The sequence below is a fragment of the Ammodytes marinus genome (genome assembly GCF_949987685.1).
Source record: "Ammodytes marinus genome assembly, chromosome: 3".
Taxonomy (NCBI): domain Eukaryota; kingdom Metazoa; phylum Chordata; class Actinopteri; order Uranoscopiformes; family Ammodytidae; genus Ammodytes; species Ammodytes marinus.
The window spans coordinates 5556804-5578450 of NC_137232.1; the positions used below are offsets into that span (position 1 = coordinate 5556804).

The following is a 21647-nucleotide window of genomic DNA, read 5'->3' on the forward strand; positions in this document are numbered from 1 at the left end:
TATGTACAACAGTCATCATTCAAATACCACCAGAATCAATCAAAATGTACTGTAGTTCCAAAAGCAACTGGCCCTGCTAACTTCAAGGGTAATTTCAAGACGTCACCCTTTTCCCACCTGATTTATCTTGGACTTCAACCCGTTTAGATCCTTGCTTGACAATGGCTCCTCTGGATAAGACCTGGGGAATTTGAGAGAAAATGACACAAAGAATGAGAACTGTAACAATACTTATTTTCCTTTGACAGCAGATAAGAACACTGTCTGCTTTTCTGGTTTCTCCCCACATTTTATCTTGCAATTAAATGAATATGTTTATACGAAAGGTTTGCCCTACATGTTCAATGTGTAAGACATCAATGAGTGGTTGCTTGGCCAAAAAGAAAATATATCAGGCCTTTCTCACCAAGCAAGTTCACCTTACTACGGCTGTCTTTGAGGTATTTTGAGCCTTGACTAAAACAAACATTGGTGAATAATTAGTCTCCCAAAGCTGGTTACCAGCTACCAGCTGGAACTGTTACAGGTGAAGTAAACAGTTTTCAGAGACTGCTTGTTGATATTTGAACTAATCGCGGCACACACAGATATTTTCAGATTTTGATAAAAAGTGTTTTGGATGACAAAACATTTACTCCACCTCTGGTTTCACCAAAATCTTGTAAAAGTGGAAGAAGATTACGGTGGCCCTGAGAGCTCACGGCACTGCAACATCAGAAAACACATGCAAGAACACAAAACGCAAGCAAATTAAGAAAACATCTTCATCAATTTGACAACACATGCGCACCATTTAGAAAACACATGCAAGAAGAGAAAACGCAAGCAAATTAAGAAAACACGACGGAAGTGCTGTAAGTGTTTCCAGAGGACACTTAAAAGTGATGCACACGTCCAGACAGGCTTTTTGCAAGCACCGGATTTTGGATTTCAGTCAGTGGTGTTGGAAACTTACATAAAAAGTAAGTGTTTTTTAACATTGTGATCGCATGATTCAGATATTAGCCTATTGAAGTGATCTGCGGTAGGACATGTGCATCACTTTTAAGTGTCCTCTGGAAACACTTACAGCACTTCCGTCGTGTTTTCTTAATGTGCTTGCGTTTTCTCTTCTTGCATGTGTTTTCTAAATGGTGCGCATGTGTTGTCAAATTGATGAAGATGTTTTCTTAATTTGCTTGCGTTTTGTCTTCTTGCATGTGTTTTCTGATGTTGCAGTGCCGTGAGCTCTCAGGGCCACCGTAGAAGATGGGGTTGAAAACTGAGAAAGAAACTAGGCCTGATATTGGAGTCACTGATATTTTGAGAGATTAATGTTATTTCTATTCCCTTGATTATATGCACCTTTTTCAGTGGAAAAAAAAATGTATTGTATGAAATACAATGGAAACAATGGGCACATAACCTTAACCCTCATGATACTAAGCATGTGACTTAAACATCCACTAAAGACTTCTTTCTGCAATAATTTATTGAAACTCCTAATATTTAGATTAAAAATAGAGGATGGAAAAACAAATGAAAAAGAAAACATTTATATATATATATATATATATATATATATATATATATATATATATATATATATATATATATATATATATATATATACTAGTGGTGGGCCGATAACGGCGTTAACGTGCTGCGTTAACGCCAGACTCTTATCGGCGATAAAAAAAATATCGCCGTTAATCTCTTGTTCCTCTTATTTTAGCGCGGATGTATACCTGGCCGAATTGCACTGTAGTGCACGAGTCAGAACGAGTCCGACTTCGCACCTGTGTACCACATCAAACGTAACGTGCTGACATGGATGCAGCTAGGAAGCCGCCGGGTTTGCTTCAGGGAAAATGTATTTTTAAGAAGCTTCCCAATGGAAACCTCGACAAGACCAAGGTTGTTTGCACCTTGTGCAATGCGGAATTGGTTTACTGTAGGAGTTCTAACAGTCTGTGCTCTCGGAAGCGGCCGGGGCATGCGTGTGTGCAATGGGAGAGCTTTGTGTGGAGAGAAAAAAAAGAGGCAAGGGAAATCGCCAAAGCCAATGCATAGCCTCGACTCATTAAAGGTTGAAAATCACTGAATTACACAACATGTAGGCTAGCCTATGGCTTAAGGCTATGGAAATCATTATGGAAACAATATTTTTTTTTTATCAGTGATAGCTCAGCTGATCTCGTTGCTATAGAGACCACGTCCGTCCGCTTTGTTTGACAACTGACAGAGCTGCCAAGTCTCACCCTTTTGGCCGTGAGACACACTCATATCAACCAGCTCACACTCTCACACGCTAGCCTACAACTCAAATTTCTCACGCGGAGAAGTTAATCCCCAAAATAACGATTGTTTTGCGGGACTTTTATTTTGACAGTCTTATATTGAAAAGCTAACGGACATGAGTTCCGTGACATCCTCTTTCTGCACGCGCGTTAACTTGATGCATTAGGTGTGCACCTGCACAGGAGATGAGCCCCTGGTCTGATGCGCCACCTGGCTTGAGAAACACGTTCTCAAAGACTTACTTTGAGTCATTATTTAGGAGCACACACATATTATGAATGAATTCAAATGAGCCATTTTAATCTAGATTAATCTAGATTAATTCCAAAATTAATCTAGATTAATCTAGATTAAAAAAAATAATCTATGCCCACCTCTAATATATACATATATATATATACGCATGTATGCATATATAAATCTCTCTCTTTATATAATTCTAAAATTGTTGAAATTTACTGAGAACTAATGACACTTACCAGATACATGACATCCACAGAGCCCTGAGCCTCTCCAACGACAGTGTATTGGATGATGATGTCCTCTTGTTTGTCACAGGGAAGGGCTTCCTCTCTACTCTTCACTACCAGGGAGCTGGCAGTTTTAGTGTGCGGAGAAGAAACTTGGACCAAAGATAACATGTGATTTCCAGCCTCATGGAACTCAGTCCTATAAGCACTGTATGTCAAGGTTGGCAAGCTGCTAACCTAGAATGCAGAAGGAAAACACTGTATATGAGCTAATGGTGGTTGAGATAGAAGCAAGAGTGAGTTTAGTCTTTGCATTAAAGACAATATGGCCACTAGTGTCTATTGTAGCATGTTGGTCATTGGAAGCATGTTGAGAAACCATTTAAGGTTTCAGCTTTTTGGCAGATAATAGCTTTTAATAGCAGATAATTCTTCTTACTTACATGCAGGTTGATGTCCCCTTTCAGGTCAGCTGTGCTAATTGAAAAAGAGGCAAAGCCTTTGCTGTCAGTTGTGAGATTCTGTAGCCGACGTGAGGACCACGTTTCACCCTCAAACAGGAACAGCGGCATGTCAGCAATGGGTGTATCATTGTAATGAACTGCTTTAACCTTTTGGAAGCACAAAGATAAGTCACTGAGAATGAACAGTCCTTCAGTTTCACTGTATAGAGAAACCCACTGAAAAGTGACGACCACGTGCACTTACTTTTCCCTCCACATTTGCTCCTTCCTCATAAACTTTTGGTGTGTCAAAAAAGGAGAGCCTTCCAATCACATAAGAAATCCCTATTCTCTTCGCTTGTGCATGTGAAATACCTGTAGAAGAAGCATCCATTTTACAATCATGTGTAAGACATATTGTTTGCATTCATGTCATTGTAACTTTTTAAATAAATAACTCTCTCTTAAAGATACAGGTACTTCTCATATAATTAGCATATTGTGATAAAGTTCAATATTTTCTGTAATGTACTGATAAACATTAGACTTTCATATATTTTAGATTCATTACACACAACTGAAGTAGTTCAAGCCTTTTATTGTTTTAATATTGATGATTTTGGCAAAAAAGTAAAGAAAAACCAAAAATCCCTATCTCAAAAAATTTGCATATTTCATCCGACCAATAAAAGAAAAGTGTTTTTAATACAACAAAGTCAACCTTCAAATAATTATGTTCAGTTATGCACTCAATACTTGGTCGGGAATCCTTTCGCAGAAATGACTGCTTCAATGCGGCGTGGCATGGAGGCAATCAGCCTGTGGCACTGCTGAGGTGTTATGGAGGCCCAGGATGCTTCGATAGCGGCCTTAAGCTCATCCACAGTGTTGGGTCTGGTGTCTCAACTTCCTCTTCACAATATCCCACAGATTCTCTATGGGGTTCAGGTCAGGAGAGTTGGCAGGCCAATTGAGCACAGTAATACCATGGTCAGTAAACCATTTACCAGTGGTTTTGGCACTGTGAGCAGGTGCCAGGTCTTGTTGAAAAATTAAATCTTCATCTCCATAAAGCTTTTCAGCAGATGGAAGCATGAAGTGCTCCAAAATCTCCTGATAGCTAGCTGCATTGACCCTGCCTTTGATAAAACACAGTGGACCAACACCAGCAGCTGACATGGCACCCCAGACCATCACTGACTGTGGGTACTTGACACTGGACTTCAGGCATTTTGGCATTTCCTTCTCCCCAGTCTTCCTCCAGACTCTGGCACCGAATGACATGCAAAATTTGCTTTCTTCCGAAAAAAGTACCTTGGACCACTGAGCAACAGTCCAGTGCTGCTTCTCTGTAGCCCAGGTCAGGCGCTTCTGCCGCTGTTTCTGGTTCAAAAGTGGCTTGACCTGGGGAATGCGGCACCTGTAGCCCATTTCCTGCACACGCCTGTGCACGGTGGCTCTGGATGTTTCTACTCCAGACTCAGTCCACTGCTTCCGCAGGTCCCCCAAGGTCTGGAATCGGCCCTTCTCCACAATCCTCCTCAGGGTCTGGTCACCTCTTCAGGTTGTGCAGCGTTTTCTGCCACACTTTTTCCTTCCCACAGACTTCCCACTGAGGTGCCTTGATACAGCACTCTGGGAACAGCCTATTCGCTCAGAAATTTCTTTCTGTGTCTTACCCTCTTGCTTGAGGGTGTCAATGATGGCCTTCTGGACAGCAGTCAGGTCGGCAGTCTTACCCATGATTGCGGTTTTGAGTAATGAACCAGGCTGGACGAATGGATGGATGAACCATCTTTTTGCAGGTGTTTAGAGTTAATTAGTTGATTCAGATGATTAGGTTAAGAGCTCGTTTAGAGTACCTTTTCATGATATGCTAATTTTTTGAGATTTGGGGTTTTCATGAGCTGTATGCCAAAATCATCAGTATTAAAACAACAAAAGACCTGAAATATTTCAGTTGGTGTGCAATGAATCTAAAATATATGAAAGTTCAATTATTATCATTACATTATGGAAAATAACTTTATCACAATATGCTAATTATATGAGAAGGACCTGTATATATATAGACTTGCCTGTCCCCTCTTCTAGTACATCAGCCTTGATGTCCAGGAAATCTTGTAGAATCTTTTTGTCAAGCTTTTTGAAAGTGGACGACTTAATGTGAAAAGTGGCACAGCCTTTCTTGTCCGTCTAAAGAGTACAATCCAGTAAGATGAAATACAATGAAAAAGTGAATGGAAAGCATATCAAACTTTCTTACCAAAGTGCATATAATTACATAACCAAATTACTCTTAAACAAATGAGCTTTTCAGTATTTAAACTTTAAACTGCTCATAGCACCTTTAAACCTCTTTTCACCATTTAATACATTGTATACACATATTACTTCAGGTGTAAATCTCCTTGAAAAATGTATGTTTAAAACCAATGAAGTGAATTGTTTTCATGCAGAAAGAGGAATAAAATTGTTCAATTGCATGCAAGAGGTTAGGTAATAACTAACAATGTCTTTGAAAGCTCCGAAAAATAGCTAGTTAGCCTGATTTAAAATGGATCAGTCAAATTACTTTTTACAACACAGATGACTCAGATTTTCTAACATAGTGTTAAAAATGTACAGTATACATACATACCCTATGCATATTTAAAGTGTACCTCAATGTGCACATTGTTTAAACTGAGAGATGAGATTGTCGCTAAGGCAACTGTACCTGCTTTGTCTCTTTGTGGCACGGGGCAGTTATCTCCTGTATCATGTCTGGACGATCCGGGTCGTCTCTCACCAAATAGCGCTCAAGAGGTCGGCACGCCTCAATTTTAACACTGCCTGGCACAGGCTGTCCATATGTATACCTAATTGGATGCACATAGGAGAGAAATATTGTGTTGATGTTCACCAAACTCCATATTTGAGATAATAATTCATTAGAGTGAAACTATTGAAATGGCTTTTGCTTACTTTGCACATATTTCAACTCTGACTTCATCCTGGTCAATGCTTATTTCATCAGATGCATCTATTTTTACCTCAAATTTAGGCAGAACTGGGGAAATAAATGTTTGTTAGCATTCTTGCCTCATGAATGCAATGAAATGTAAATGAACCATAGCTTACCATATTTTTCCACCTTGAATGGATGATAATGTTTGTCGTCACCAATCGTCACAATGACTTGGTAGGTTCCTTCACGGGCCTCAGAGTTCAAGGAGTATGAAAGCTGCAGTATTTTACCATTTGACGTTTGGTTCAGCCACTGTCCAATCCTGTTGCTGTTACTATCCTGTTTAATAGGAAAAAAGGGTAAGGTGTATATATGCATTCATGACAATAGCAGGACACATACATTTGGTGTATATTTCTACTAAAAACGTCATGTTTACATTCAATAAAGCTTGAAGCCTACACTTTGACTGCAAATTATTTGAAACTACTTTCAAACAGATCAGTGGTATGAGTGTATGAATGTCTGTTACAAACAAGCTAAAATCTAGTATAGATATTGTTATGTATGGGTTTTGTTTATGTGGTGCCGTTGTCGTGGGTTTCTCCTTTTGTCCTTAAGGGAAGGGGTGGTGGTTGGGTTAGTGTTTTAGCAGTTCATTTAGGTTTCAATTCTGACTATCGTTAATAAATTACATTAATTATTTAAACAATTGTCTCCCATCCTTCCTTCAATCTACAAGACATTCATTGTTACTCCTTGGTCCACATCGGGACGTAACATATTTAGGGGCTCGTCCGGGATCTGCTGCACATCCTTTTTATTTTAAGTTTATGTAATTTAACAATAAACTGAACAATTTACGGGTTAGCATGTGAAGGAGAAGGACGTGCAGGACGGGGGCTCCCAAGCGTTCACTATTATTTGACATATTTTAGCACCACACACTACTTAAAATACGTTTTTTTGCTTGGTTATTGCGACCACTGACTGTTTGGCGTTGATGGGTCGCAGCAGGCAGAAAGAGAAAGGGCAGAATTCGCCGGAAAAAGAGGCACCCACGATGTCGCACTGTCATGGCGGAGACGATGCCCTGCCACCGGACCTCGACAAGCTTTGCGCTGTGCTGCTCTCCGACCTTAAAACAACCCTTACTACAACCATGCAAATGGTAGTGAGTGAAGCCTTGAGGCCCATTTCCGCTGCCTTAAGGCCAAGACACACCGGTCCGACTACCGACCGTCGCCCGAAAATGGAGTCTGCCGATTCAGGCATGCTGTTTGTGCTACCCGCCACACTTCCGGGCTTCACTGATTCGCTAGCCCTCCACCAATCAAATGGCTCCGACTGAAAGACTGCCCGACGCCGATTGAACATGTTAAATCGGCTGAAAAGAAGCCAGACGACATCTACGACGGCCGACGTCACCGAACACAACAAACAGATTCGTGTCCCTACCCCCTCCAGACTCTCCGACCATGTCTGATGGCCGATTATCGGGCCGGTGTGTCCTGGCCTTTAGATGCCATCAAGTCGACCACCGACTCGCTCAACCTGAAGATAACCGCCATGGAGACAGCCCTGTCTGACCAGGGTGACCGGATCACTGCCCTTGAGGAGAAATGTACTCGTTTGAGGGGGCGCTAGAGCGCATGCGATGGAATAGACATGTTTTACTTTTAAAAAGACAATTTATTGCACAATTCCCACTTTGAGTGCTGCTTTGTACTTTACTACCGGCAACAAAACAAAATGACCCGTAAAAAGCTGAAAACTAACGGTGAAAGCCCATCACCCCCGCCGGCTGAGGAGGGGGCTAACGGCGAGGCATCAGAGCTAACAATGGCGGATGGTGCCCCTAGCTTGGCCTTCATTCTCAAAGCCATAGACGACTTGAGCAAGAAGATGGACGATAGATTTCAAGCCCTGGAGGCGTCTCTTCAAATCACGCAGGCTACTCTGTCTGAACATGGTCAGTGGATGGCTACGGTGGAAGAAGCTAGCAGTGACCACGACACCCGGCTAACCCTCCTGGAACAACAGGGGCTAAGGCTAGAGAATGCTAACAAGCTTCTCCAGGACAAAGTAATCGACCTCGAGGCGCGCTCTAGACGCCAAAACATAAAAGTGGTCGGGCTACCAGAAAAAGTTGAAGGTGGTCGCCCCACGGAATTTTTCACCAGCTTTATTAAGGATCTACTGGGGGCAGAAAACTTCCCGGAGCCAATAGAGGTGGACCGAGCTCACAGACTTGGATCACATCCAGCTAACGACCCCGCACGCCCCAGAGTCATGATAGCCAAGATCCACAGCTACCGGCTGAAAGAACAGATAATGCGGCTGTCACAACAAAAATATCCGCTGAGCTACAATGGGAAACGGATCCATATCTTCCCAGACCTCCCGGCGGAGATAATGAGGCGTCGCCAGCTCTTCGAGGACGCGAGGAGAAGGCTAAGAGATATGGGCTTTCGTACCGGATTCATTTATCCCGCTCGGCTGCGAGTCACCCGGGGCTCCGACACATTGATGCTCGCTACCCTGGAGGAGGCCACGAGATTTGCCGACAACATACCGGGCAGCCCGGTGTCACCAGTGAGCTAAGGACCGCTAGCTGACTATATCGGCTAGCGGGCTAACTTTGGCTAGTGGGTCTTCTGACCAACCCTCGCAACCAACTTCGACTTGGAGCCATGGTCACTTTATTATGGGGTAAGCTTTAAGCCAGAGGACAGTATTTTTTGCCCAGCTGCACAGACTTTTTTCATGTTTATCTATGTTCATCCCGCCGACACGGAGTCGACGGCGGGCTTCGGCTAACGTGAGCCAGGCCATGCACGGCTAAAGCTAAGCCATGGACACATATTTGCTTACAGGTTCGGCACTGGGCTATACGTCTTACTTTTTTTTTTTTTGGTTTTAAATGTGCCTTGATATATTCCGGGAGCAGGTTGTTTATACGAGATATGTTCTTGTTCACTTTTCAAAGGGAAACGTTAATATGTTCGATATTCTTATTTGTATATCGGAGGGGGGCAGCTAAGCTTTTAGTTAGCTAGCGGTTTTACAGCGTAGCATTTAGCTGGCCTTTGGGCTGAACAGGCTAGATGGCTGGAGTAACCCCCGTTTACAGTATGTTAGGGTATTTTCCCTCGCTTTGTTTGGGAAAGTGGGGAGGGTGGGAGGGCATGTTCGAGGGCTGTATGTGTTTTTGTACTAGTGGTCTAACTGTCCTTTTGTGTGGGGCAAACTACTGTGTCACTGCGTGTGTATTATGGCGTATAACTCTGTATGATACCCGGGGGTGATGATACAAGCAGGGGGGTTACCATGGTGAGCTGGAACGTACATTAGACCATCAGAGCGGAACCGGCTGCGCTGCAGATGGGCAGACCAGATATTCCAATCCACATTTTCAAGCAAAGCCCGCGGTGTGGCAATATATTATTAAGAAAAACATAGATTTCAAACATATCTCTACAGTAACTGACCCGAATGGTCGTTTCCTTATAGTAACTGGGTACCTTTGCTCTGTTCATGTAACACTTCTTATAATTTACGGTCCAAATATTGATGACGCTGCCTTTTTCCGTAAAACCTTTGATATGTTACCCGACCTTTTGGGCACAAATGTGATTGCTGCAGGGGACCACAATGTAATCCTTGATTGGCATATGGACAGGTCATCAAAGAAAAAACAAGCTACCCTTCTAACTCATCTACAGTTCTGAAAAACTTGATTTCAACTACTAATTTAGTTGACATCTGGAGAATACAGCACCCCACAGACAGAGACTACTCCTTTTTTTCCAAAATGCACAATTCGTATTCTCGTATTGATTATTTTTTATTAGACTCAAGACTCACAGCATCCTGATCTCGGATCATTCCCCAGCGGCCATTATTCTTGACTTTGGGAGATCCAAACAGCGAGCTAATTGGCGTCTACCCCCTTCTCTGCTCAACGACAGACATTTTTGTAAATACATGTCGGGAAAAATCACTGAATATTTAGAGACCAACGATACCTCGGATGTCTCTGACTCCACGTTGTGGGAAACTTTTAAAGTGGTCATGAGAGGTTATATCATTTCATATGAAGGGTCTTTAAAGAAATCTAGAGAAAGACGTTTAAAGGATATTGACTTGAAGCTCACCTCGCTGGAGACATTATACAGAAACACAAATAACCCCCAAACTCTGCAAAATATTCTTAGCCTTAAATATGAGTATAACCAGTGTTGGGAATAACGCCGTTTAAAATAACGGCGTTAGGTAACGCCGTTCTTTTTTCAGTAACGGCGTAATCTAACTAATTACTTATTCCGTCGTTACAACGCCGTTATCGTTACTGAATGTTAAATGCGGTGCGTTACTATGAATTGATTGAATAAACTGTGCAATCCCCTGGCCATACTATACAAACTGCTAGTAAGGAGAACGGTGGGTTAACAACAAGATAAGGGATTGTTATTTCTTATACTGTTTTAAGATGTGTTTTATTCAATGTGGATGACATTATAACTGTCAGTTAGCGCCGTCACGTCAGTCAGCCGGAGCGCCTGTTTAGTGAAGTTTCTTTTTCTTTCTCTCTCTGTTGTGTGAGCGTGCGCGTTGCCGCAGTAACCACCTATCAATCCACGGTTGAAACGTGCTCTCCCCGAGTTTGTTTGCATCGCCCTTGAGAGTAAGTGCATGGAGTTTCCCGATCTCTATAAATTATAATTTATGCACGTTATTAAACAGCTGCGATTCGCCGGTTGCAACAGCTGTTTAGCGTGTCATCATGAGCCGAATATTGCTACTGTTATTTTCCAGGGATCTGTATGCTGCTGTGAATGTTAAAGAAGGAAATAAACATAGGCTAAATCCTTACTCCTCCTCTCATCGTCTCATGCTTCATAGTCTGACGTTTTTGGCCTTAAGTGGTGTTTTAGCCGACACCCCTGAAGTGAATCCAGTGATAGCAGATCAGCACGGTACATTCAGCCGTTTCCTCTACTACTTTTGTTGAGAACAAAATAGGCTAGGCCTAGTGCAGGATAAACCTCTTGCTGTCTGTTGATGTGCAATAAATATTGAAGGTTATGTAGCCTACAAGTAGGCCTACCTGTCTGAGATTGGAGTCGGAAGGGAATAGTAACAGTTGAGGACCTTTATATAAATGGTCACTTTGCTTCATTTGTTCAGCTAGTATCAAAGTTCTCACTGTCGAAAGCTCAATTCTTCAGGTATCTACAGTTGAGGAATTATGTCAGACAGAATATACCATCCTTTGAATCCCTGCCCGCAGATGATTCATTGTCCAAAACTTTACTGGGCTCACCAGAAGCTAAAAACCTGATTTCATCTTTTGTGGGAATATTTTTAGACCGGCAGGACAAATCTACTTTACAAATAAAGCAAGCCTGGGAAAAATACTTAAACATTGGAATAGCTGACGATGTCTGGGAGGGAGCGCTAAAAAGCATAAAATCCTGCTCTATAAACTCGAGGCTTCAGTTAATTCAATTTAAGGTCATGTGGGATTCCAACACATTTATGTTATATTAAAATAAGTTAGTAAGGTTTGAGTTGATCAGAACAGGGCAACCTTTAGGTTTAACCTTGTTGACACACACAGCACACAAACTGCAACACAGCTCACAAAGTTGCAAGCAGAGTAGTAAGCAGACACCGGTCCCATGTTGAAATACCGGTCTTATAAATAATATCTGTCCTACGAATAGGCCATTTGACATTAAGAAATGTTATCCAACCCTCACAAACATACACACACACACACACACACTCTTACACACACACACACACTCTTACTCACACACACCCACAAGCATACACACACACACACACACACACACACACACACACACACACTCCCACCACACCCACACACACACACGCACAGACCCACACACAGACACACACACACACACAGACCCACACACAGACACACACACACACACACACATACACACACACAGACACACAGATAGTATAAAGCCGAAGGGCTTTCACTAGATCGGGGCCTTTGCGCCCGCGGGGGGCGCCTTTGCGCCCGAGGAGACGGCTGCTGTGGGGGTTCCCCCTTTACCCGAGTCCAGGATAGGCTAGGATAGGATAATTGAGGAAAGATCTGAATTATTGTAATGAGTAAATACCATTGGTGTTGGATAGGAGAGACTGTCTACTCGCTGTAACCTGATGTCAACCTTTGAATAAAGTATCCCTGTTAGACCTGACTTCCTGCTCTCCGCGTCTACCTTTGCCTGAAGAATGCCTGCTCCTTTAGTAGTATCTTATGTGGTCCAAAATACATACCACTCGGCCACGGGAACAACACATTGTTCCACCACATAAATGGCGTTGTCGTAACGGAAGACTTCAGAAGTTGCAGCAGACAGAAAGACGGCGGCTGGGTAATGTATATTTTGCCCATAACCAATGTCAACCTGTTTCTGTTGTTTTTCCTTGAAGCCTGTTAAACTTGCGTGCCTCGTATAAGTAAATCAGGGATCATAGGCTGGCATGTAAAAAATTTCTGCCAGTTGCCATAACTGAAACTTGGTTTTCTGTAAATTGTTAAGAAACTTGTTTTGTTGGGAAAAAAAAATGGTTGTGTTGTTTTAGTTGGTTGGCCTCTTGGTGTTTTTCCTGTTTTAACATTCCATATTGTAAAGAAATTCGCTGCAGCGTTAAAAAGAAAAGAGTTTACCTGTCGATGTGGCCGGCATGAACATGCGCACACATAAATTTGTCTGGTAACAATTATGTTCCCACGGTGTTCATATACGTCAAATTGTTATTCACAGCTGGCTGAAATAATAAAATATTCGGAGACGGACATTCATTGCTCAAAATGACGGCGTTATATGAAAAAGGGCTCCACTGGGAGAGTTTGTTTTTCATATAAGCATGAAAACCTGCTCTGTCTGAAAATAGCATTTTACCTGATCATTTCTATGCTTAATAAAGTACGACAGAATCACAGGGTCATAGACGTAGTTTCCCGACAGAAGAGGTTAAAAAACGTAAAAAAGAGATGATAAAAACCTGAGGAAAAAAGATAGAAAACGAGATAAGATTATGGGAAAAAATATAAAGAGTAATAGGGAATGGTTATAGATTAAAATTGCTTGTTGTTAAAAAATGTGTGTTTAAAATGGTTAAAGGGATGTGTGAAAGTAAAGGTTAAAAAAAAAAAAAAAAAAAAAAAAAAAAAGAGAGAACAAGAAAAACTAATGTAATGCTGTTTGTTGCGTTGATTTTGTATTATGATACAGCTGTTTGTGTTGCCATATCATTGAGCAAGAAGTGTTTTCTGAAGTTGTGTGCAGGCCTGAAAATTTCTGTGGCATGGTTGCCAGATTAAAGGAGAGAGCAGTGAAAAAAGTTGGTTACGTCAAGGCTGTTGTGTGGGGACCGAGCCCGCCTCAGAAGTCTCCTCGTAAGAAAAATCCCCCCCGCTCCCCCCTCCCTCCCTTTTGCTCTAAGCCTGAGTGTCAAATTTGCAGGCTGGGCTAATAATAGCTGCCTGCAGCTGGGGGAGAGACTGAACAGTTGAATGCTCTGATTTTTCATCTTAAAATCTGTAAGAGAGCATTAAAGTAAATAAATTGATTAGGAAATAAAATCTAATGGTACATTCTTTGATTTGGCTTAACATAAGAATTGGGTTTGTACTGAAAATAAAGCATCTAAGTTAAATTGCCTGTGTTTTAAGACACTGGAGATATGATAAAATGAAACATCTAAGTTAAATTGCCTGTGCCCTTAAGACACTGAAGAGACATATGAGATAATAAAAAATAAAAGAAGAGGTGACATGTGTTTAGTAAGAATTAAACTAAGAAAGAGATTTGGGTTTATTAAACTCTGTGAGAACAGGTGTTAAGTGAACTAGGTTTGCATAAGTGTTATCGGAACTGTGAAAATACCTTACAGGGGTTTCAGTGATATACGGAAAATAGAGACAGTGAAGTTCTTTCCACTGATATGTAACCATTTGTTTCTCAATTGGGATTTGAAAGCTGTTAGAAGCGTTAAATTGCATTGTCACCTGTTATTTGAAACATAGTTCTCTGAAACATGTGTGAAAACGTGAGTGTACGTCGTTCATGTGATTGAAAGAGGATGAAAATGTCTGTTTTGTTTGTGAAAAATGTTCAGTGTTTAAGTAAAAATGATCTCTTAAATCTAGTAAGAATCATTGAAGTGTGATTTGCCATATTTTATTTCCAAAAGAAACCAAAACAGAATCTTTGATTTTGTAGGTCTAATAAAGAGCTAGATTGAATGGTTAAAAAAGGGTTGGACCTGTTGAAATTAACTAAAAAGAAAATTAAGTTACTAAGTGATTTTAATTAAGGTTTACATCTGAGTAGGCTAAAAAGCATGCTCTAAATTGCAGTAAAAAACAGTAAACCTTGTGGTTTTTGGGGTAAGTAATACAATCTTTTGAATAACATCGTGATTAATTTAAGAGTAAGAGATTTTGTGAGCAACAGTTTTGAAGGTTTGAGAATCCCTTGGTTCTATTTTAAATGTGTGATTTTTCTTTTTTCTCTTCCAGAAGCTGTTTAACTGAGAGTGCACTGGAAGAAACGATTACAGTGCACTGCAATGTAAAGGTTTAGCATTGGGTTGAAGAGTTAGATAAACAAATAAATCCCCTTTTTTAGAAAATATTCACTATCTAAAGATGATCTAAAGTCTATTCTAAGAGAAATTATTATGCTTGCAATTGGGTTTGGGGCACTAAAATTCGAAGGTTGTCAGAAGTCACAGTACCTTTTCTCTGCCCAAAAAAGAAGAGAAGAACACAAAATGTATTTAATATCAAGAAAGAAGGAAAGAAAGTATAAAGACGAAAAAACAAGTTGCCTGGCATTACCAAGGCCGACAGTTTCCAGTTTCAGTTTTGGTCCTGGAGCCAACAGTCTGACTGGAGCCAACGCATACCGGCAGGGATTGCTCTGCCAATGGCCAGAGTGAACTACAAAGATGGAGGCGTGTATGCACGTGGCTAAGTAATACCGTGCCGAAAGTGACATTCAATGCCCTGTGTGGGGACTACAGGATGGGAGAAAATACGGATGGCAAGTAATATGTGCCATAATGACATGCTGACTTCTGCCTTGTGTTATAGGAAAAAAAAAGAGACATTGAAGGAGCCGATGTGATGGGTTTCCCTTGCTTCTGAACTGAAAAAGTGGACATTCCATCTGTAGAAGGAGGGTGGAATCAACTGTCCACTTAAGAAAAAAGTGCAAGTACTTAAATTGTGACAATTTTCTGATTAATGGTGTTTCCCCTAAATTTAGATTTGTGCAAGCAAGCAAGCAAATGAAATAGGTCTGCTTTGGACATAAACTAATCTAGTTATGCCTTTAAGACAACATAAGATTTTGTAAAAAGAAGTATGTAAGATTAAAAGTTTAAAGGACTATTTTGATAACTAATAGGTTTCCTCTTTTATGCATTGAAGAAAAGCATGTTTAGGGTTATTTCCAAATAAAAAATACTACAACTAGGGTTTACCGTTTTCAAATCAATAAAAGATTGTGTTGTTGCTTTCTCAGCCAAAAAGAAAGAAAGCATGACCAGAGGATTATCACTTTAATGATTTTTCAGACAGAGATTTAGTGTTTTTAGATATTCCCAAGTAAAGAAGTTTAAAGATAACAAAGTTAATAAAGTTAATAAAGAATAGATATTCCCAAGTGAAGAGGTATTAAAAATATTGATGAAATAATTGTTGATTTAGTAGGATTTTGAACCAATCTCATTCTCACACTTTCAGGAATACCTGAGTTTTTTAAGGGTTGCTCTGTACATTTTACCGATTCAAGAAATTGGATTTTTTGAAACAAGGGTTAGCATTCTAAATTTATAAACCGTTTTGGGGTTTTGTTGATAAGAGGGCTGGGAGAAAGCCACATGTTTGTTTGTTCCTGTTTGAATACAATTGCTCACACAAAAAGTGAGAATCTTATTTTAGCTGAATTTTTAACTTAATATGCTTCCTTTTTGTGTTTCAAATAGGAATTTGAAGAAGGAGGGAGAGGTTGAGAGAGCACATTAATTTAAAAATAATAGAAGTACATGTTAAAGAGTTTAAGAAAGCACGTTAATTAAAATAATATAGGTACAGGTTAAAAAAGAAAGGTAATAATTACAATATTATGATAAGGCCACATAGAGAAAACACTACACAAGCAAAGTAAGTTTAGAAAGAGAGGATGATCAGAATACTTAATATCCATTTAAGTTAATAAGTAAGTTATAAGTAATTTATTTAGGGTTCAGGATCAACACTCTATTAAAAAAAGTAAGAACAAAACATACTTGTAGTGTTGTTGTTAATGTCATAATCCATAGCTGTTCCAAAAAGTATTACTGCACAGTTGACATCAAGTGTGATTGGATTACACGTGTATTGATACAGTAAACCTAAGTTACAGAATTAAGTAAGACAAACACAAACTCCCCATAACTAGGAGGTTATTTAGAAGTTTGTGTCAGGTAGGGTCCTTCCCTATCTTTCTCTTCTCTGTCTATATCTATCTTTTCTGATGGCCTCGATGAAAGAACTAGGTACAGAATCCTGCTGTGGAGATTGGAGAAATATCGTGCTGAAATCTGATGCTAAGCTACGCTCTCAACTCGTGCTATCAGCGTGATGTCACTGCCGTGTCCAAGTCGTGATGTCACAGGACAACTGACAGCCGAAACCGAGGGGGGTCGTTTTCGCCTCTATACAGCCCAACCCAATCCCAGCCAGAAACCGAGGGTCTTTCGTCCCATCCAACTCGTCCCATCCAGCTTGTCCAGACAACTCCACAGCCAGCAGGAGGGTGCCACCTGTCGCTTGGAGGAGCAACTCGACACCGGTCGACGAGAAGTCCTTTCCACCGCCAGCGTCGCGAACAACAGAGAATCGAGATGCAGTCGTCAATGTCGCCATCTGGAGATTCGAGAGGGGTTCGCTCTCGTCTCCCCTTCAAAATGATCGAGTCATGCACCAGTCATCAATACCCAGCTAAGGCACCAATGCATGGGTGCACTGGGATTTCCCCACAGCCTCCCCATAGTCGAAATGGGGGGAGGCTGTTGTGTTGTGCCTTCCGCACAGAAAGAATTGCCTGTTTAAGCAATTCTAAAAATATGCTCGTGTCGTTTCTCGCAAAGGCGCGGGTGTTTTGCGGGACTGGACAATGGTCCGAAGAACGAAGACTGAAAGACAATTGTGAAAGTCATTATATGCTGTTCAATTATTGTTATTGTTGTTGAATTTTAAGAGGGTCTAATAGGTTTATTAAGTTTCATACTATATAGTTAACAGTGGCCACTGTAGTTTTATTTTGTCAAAGTTTATCATTTTTGATTTGTGATTTTTGTAGAGTTTAAAGGTTGTGCATTTTTCATGCTTCAAGGGTTAAATGTTGGAATTCTTTTGTGCACCGCATTTTGCGCTGCAAGGAGGGGATATGTGGGATTCCAACACATTTATGTTATATTAAAATAAGTTAGTAAGGTTTGAGTTGATCAGAACAGGGCAACCTTTAGGTTTAACCTTGTTGACACACACAGCACACAAACTGCAACACAGCTCACAAAGTTGCAAGCAGAGTAGTAAGCAGACACCGGTCCCATGTTGAAATACCGGTCTTATAAATAATATCTGTCCTACGAATAGGCCATTTGACATTAAGAAATGTTATCCAACCCTCACAAACATACACACACACACACACACACTCTTACACACACACACACACACACACACACACACACACACACACACACACACTCTTACTCACACACACCCACAAGCATACACACACACACACACACACACACTCCCACCACACCCACACACACACACGCACAGACCCACACACAGACACACACACACACACAGACCCACACACAGACACACACACACACACATACACACACACAGACACACAGATAGTATAAAGCCGAAGGGCTTTCACTAGATCGGGGCCTTTGCGCCCGCGGGGGGCGCCTTTGCGCCCGAGGAGACGGCTGCTGTGGGGGTTCCCCCTTTACCCGAGTCCAGGATAGGCTAGGATAGGATAATTGAGGAAAGATCTGAATTATTGTAATGAGTAAATACCATTGGTGTTGGATAGGAGAGACTGTCTACTCGCTGTAACCTGATGTCAACCTTTGAATAAAGTATCCCTGTTAGACCTGACTTCCTGCTCTCCGCGTCTACCTTTGCCTGAAGAATGCCTGCTCCTTTAGTAGTATCTTATGTGGTCCAAATTACATACCACTCGGCCACGGGAACAACACATTGTTCCACCACAGTCACACTTAGATTGCACTATTCTAAGGTTAAACTGCATAACATTTTCCCAAATCTTTCACCTCTATGTAACAGGTACACTTGCTCACCACTTATGGGAATGTCCAAATCTTTTCAACTTTTGGTGTCTTGCATTTCAATGGTATTCAAATGTTTTAAATGTTTCTTTAATCCTGAAACCGCTCTGTTTGGACATTCCGCAGCCTTGGAAAAGCTGGACCATAGTGCTCGCACAATCATGGTCTATCTAAGGCATGATAATTGCTAAACGATGTATTCTGAAGCTGTGGAAATCTGACTTGGCCCCTCAGTTTGACACTTGGCTGAGGGAACTGGTGGGCATTTTGCATGTTGAGAGGCTGAGATACGAGCTGTCCGGCAACTCTTGCAAATTCCTCGCCGTATGGGGCCCAGTGCTGCCCCATACGGGCTACTCCATCCCCACACGGGCTTTAGGATATTGTTATAAACCACACTGTTTTAGTGTTGAACGTTAATAGGGTTTCCCAGCTGAGTTGCGTGTGTTTTTTTTCTTGTTTATTACACATCGCTTTGTCGATCATTGTTTTCCGGCCCCATCCAGTCGCCCAGAGTTTAATTTTTTTTAAATAAAAGTATTTTCTATATAGGCCTAGTTATTTTAAAATTAATATGCATCCAGATTAAGATATCTTTTGCAGGCTACTGATATTTTTGCTCATTACCCTGTGGCCGAACACTGATCCTCATCTTTTTCTTTCTTTTTTTTTCTTTTTCTTTTCCTCTCTTTTTCATCGGGCTCTCTTATTGGCTGGATATGCTAGGCTAACAGTGCCTAAAGATGTGACTTTTCTCAATTGTGGTGTTCATTTGTGTTTTATATGCACCCACGGTGCTCTGTTTGAACGCTCGGAGCCTCTCTGCATGAAGAGAGGATAGCGTTTTCTTTTTCTGTCGAGATGCAACAGAAGTTTAAACCAGCATTCAACCTGCCGTCTTCATCGTTTGGGGATGAGGACATTGGGTTTGGGGGGTGGGGAGGAGGGTTATCCTTGGTGTTATTCTATTTTCTTTACATCTGTATGCAATGTGTGTTTTTATCATCTCTCTATGCTTGGTCTTTTCATATCATTGTATTATCTTGTAGGACACTGTCTACACACTTACCCTAATGATGTCTAATAACTCGGTAAACTCTATTAGGTTTCTGTAATGGAATGTCAAAGGCATGGGACATCCGATTAAAAGATCCAGAGTTTTGTCACACGTTAAACATTTAAAAATGGATATAGCTTTCATACAGGAGACGCATATGCGCAATACTGATCATGTCAGATTGAGCAAATCTTGGGTAAACCAAGTCTTCCATTCTACCTTTAACTCAAAGGCTAGGGGTGTGGCTAAATTGATCCATAAGAGAACACAATTCATTCCCACTAGCTCAATCTCAGATCCTAATGGAAGGTATTTGATTGTAACAGGTACCATACAGCAGACACCTGTTTTACTGGTTAACGTGTATGCTCCTAATTTTGATGATGCTGGCTTTGCAAACAGATTACTTAGCAGTCTCCCAGCTTTAAATACACATCGATTCATTTTTGGTGGTGATTTGAACTGCGTTATTAACCCCAAATTAGATCGCTCCACCCCCAGACTAGCTCATCCCTCTTCCATGTCAAGGGCATTTGCAGACTTTATGTTACAAAACGGATGCGCTGACCCATGGAGGTTTCGTAATCCACTTGCAATCACTTACATCTGACTTTCAGAGATGGGGTAGCCTCCCTCTGACGCTGACAGGCAGAATTAACTCTGTGAAGATGACAATTTTACCCTGATTTCTTTACTTATTCCAATCCATTCCAATATTCTTACCAAAATCCTTCTTTCAATTGTCAAACAAGCTTATTACATCATTCATCTGAGTAGGAAAACACCCAAGAATTAGTAGGAACGTACTAGAAATTAGTAAATTTGGAGGGGGCCTTGCCCTGCCAAACTTTATGTACTACTACTGGTCAGCTAATATTCAAAAGCTTTTGTTTTGGTTTCATACAGTTAACACCTCTTGGGGGTCCATTGAATCAAAGTCTAGTCAGGGTACATCTCTCTCAGCGTTGCTGTGTTCCCCTCTTCCAACTGTCGTGTCTAAGCACACCAAAAATCCAATTGTGTTGGCTTCCCTTAAGATCTGGGTTGCGTTCCGAATCGCATACTCTTTCTTTTTTCTATTCTACATACTACATCCGACGATAAAAATAATCTAGTTAGGATGCAGTAGGCATACTATTGGGACCAGATTGGGACATACTTTACTCTCTTATTTCATCATAACATTGCGCCTTGATCTTGCCTCTTGCTTTTATATCCGTCGCATCCCCGTTTGTTTTCATATGGAGGCTTCGTCGATGTTACGTCACTTCACGTGCGCACTGGATTGTGGGTCAGAATCGCCCAAATAGGATGCACTTTTCAACACTAACAATCTTGGCCGCATGAAGTAGGACATCCGGGTACTTCTAACCATCCTAAATCTGGCCATAAGAATCAGGACATCCTAAATCTTTTTTCTACATACTATATAGTAGAAAGTATGCGATTCGGAACGCAACCCTGGTTTCAGTTCCGGCGTCATTTCAAATTCTTATCCTCGTCTATACTTGCTCCCATAGTTGGTAACCACCTATTTCCCCCTGCTTTAGATGCCTCTTTTTCTCTGTGGAAAGCAAAAGGCATTAATTGCTTCTTAGATTTATATGAAAACAGAGTTTTTTCCAGTTTTACAGATCTGATTAAGAACTTTGGTTTGCCACGTTCTCATTTCTTTCGTTACTTACAAATAAAACACTTCATTTGCACACAGAATCATTTGTTTCCCTCACCACCCCCCACTTTGCCCTGGGAGGAATCAATTAAATTAAGTCCCAATCAGAAAGCTCTTATATCTCGGGTATATAGCGGTCTTATGTCGCTCAATAACAAACCTGTGCTCAAAGCTAAGGTTGCATGGGAGAAATAATTAAATGTGGATTTCACTGATGACTGGTGGCTTAACTTTCGATAGAATGAGCTCAACATCATCCTGTGGTCGCCTTGGGCTCATAAAGTTTAAGGTATTCCATAGAACCCACTTTTCTAAAGCCAAGTTGGCAGAGATTTACCCTGACGTAGACGATAGCTGCAAC

At 41.0% G+C, this 21647-nt stretch overlaps 1 protein-coding gene across 1 annotated transcript in view; it reads right to left on the reverse strand.

The window, feature by feature from the left end:
• LOC307271286 (alpha-2-macroglobulin-like) overlaps positions 1 to 21647 on the reverse strand; it is a gene marked incomplete at both ends in the record, with an annotated part of 44917 nt that overhangs the window by 16230 nt on the left and 7040 nt on the right. Inside the window, 7 exons of the mRNA XM_080053695.1 lie at positions 118 to 181; positions 2760 to 2987; positions 3194 to 3361; positions 3459 to 3568; positions 5272 to 5389; positions 5913 to 6054; positions 6307 to 6482. Of these exons, the coding sequence (XP_079909821.1) occupies positions 118 to 181; positions 2760 to 2987; positions 3194 to 3361; positions 3459 to 3568; positions 5272 to 5389; positions 5913 to 6054; positions 6307 to 6482 (1006 nt within the window). The remainder of the gene's footprint in view (positions 1 to 117; positions 182 to 2759; positions 2988 to 3193; positions 3362 to 3458; positions 3569 to 5271; positions 5390 to 5912; positions 6055 to 6306; positions 6483 to 21647) is intronic.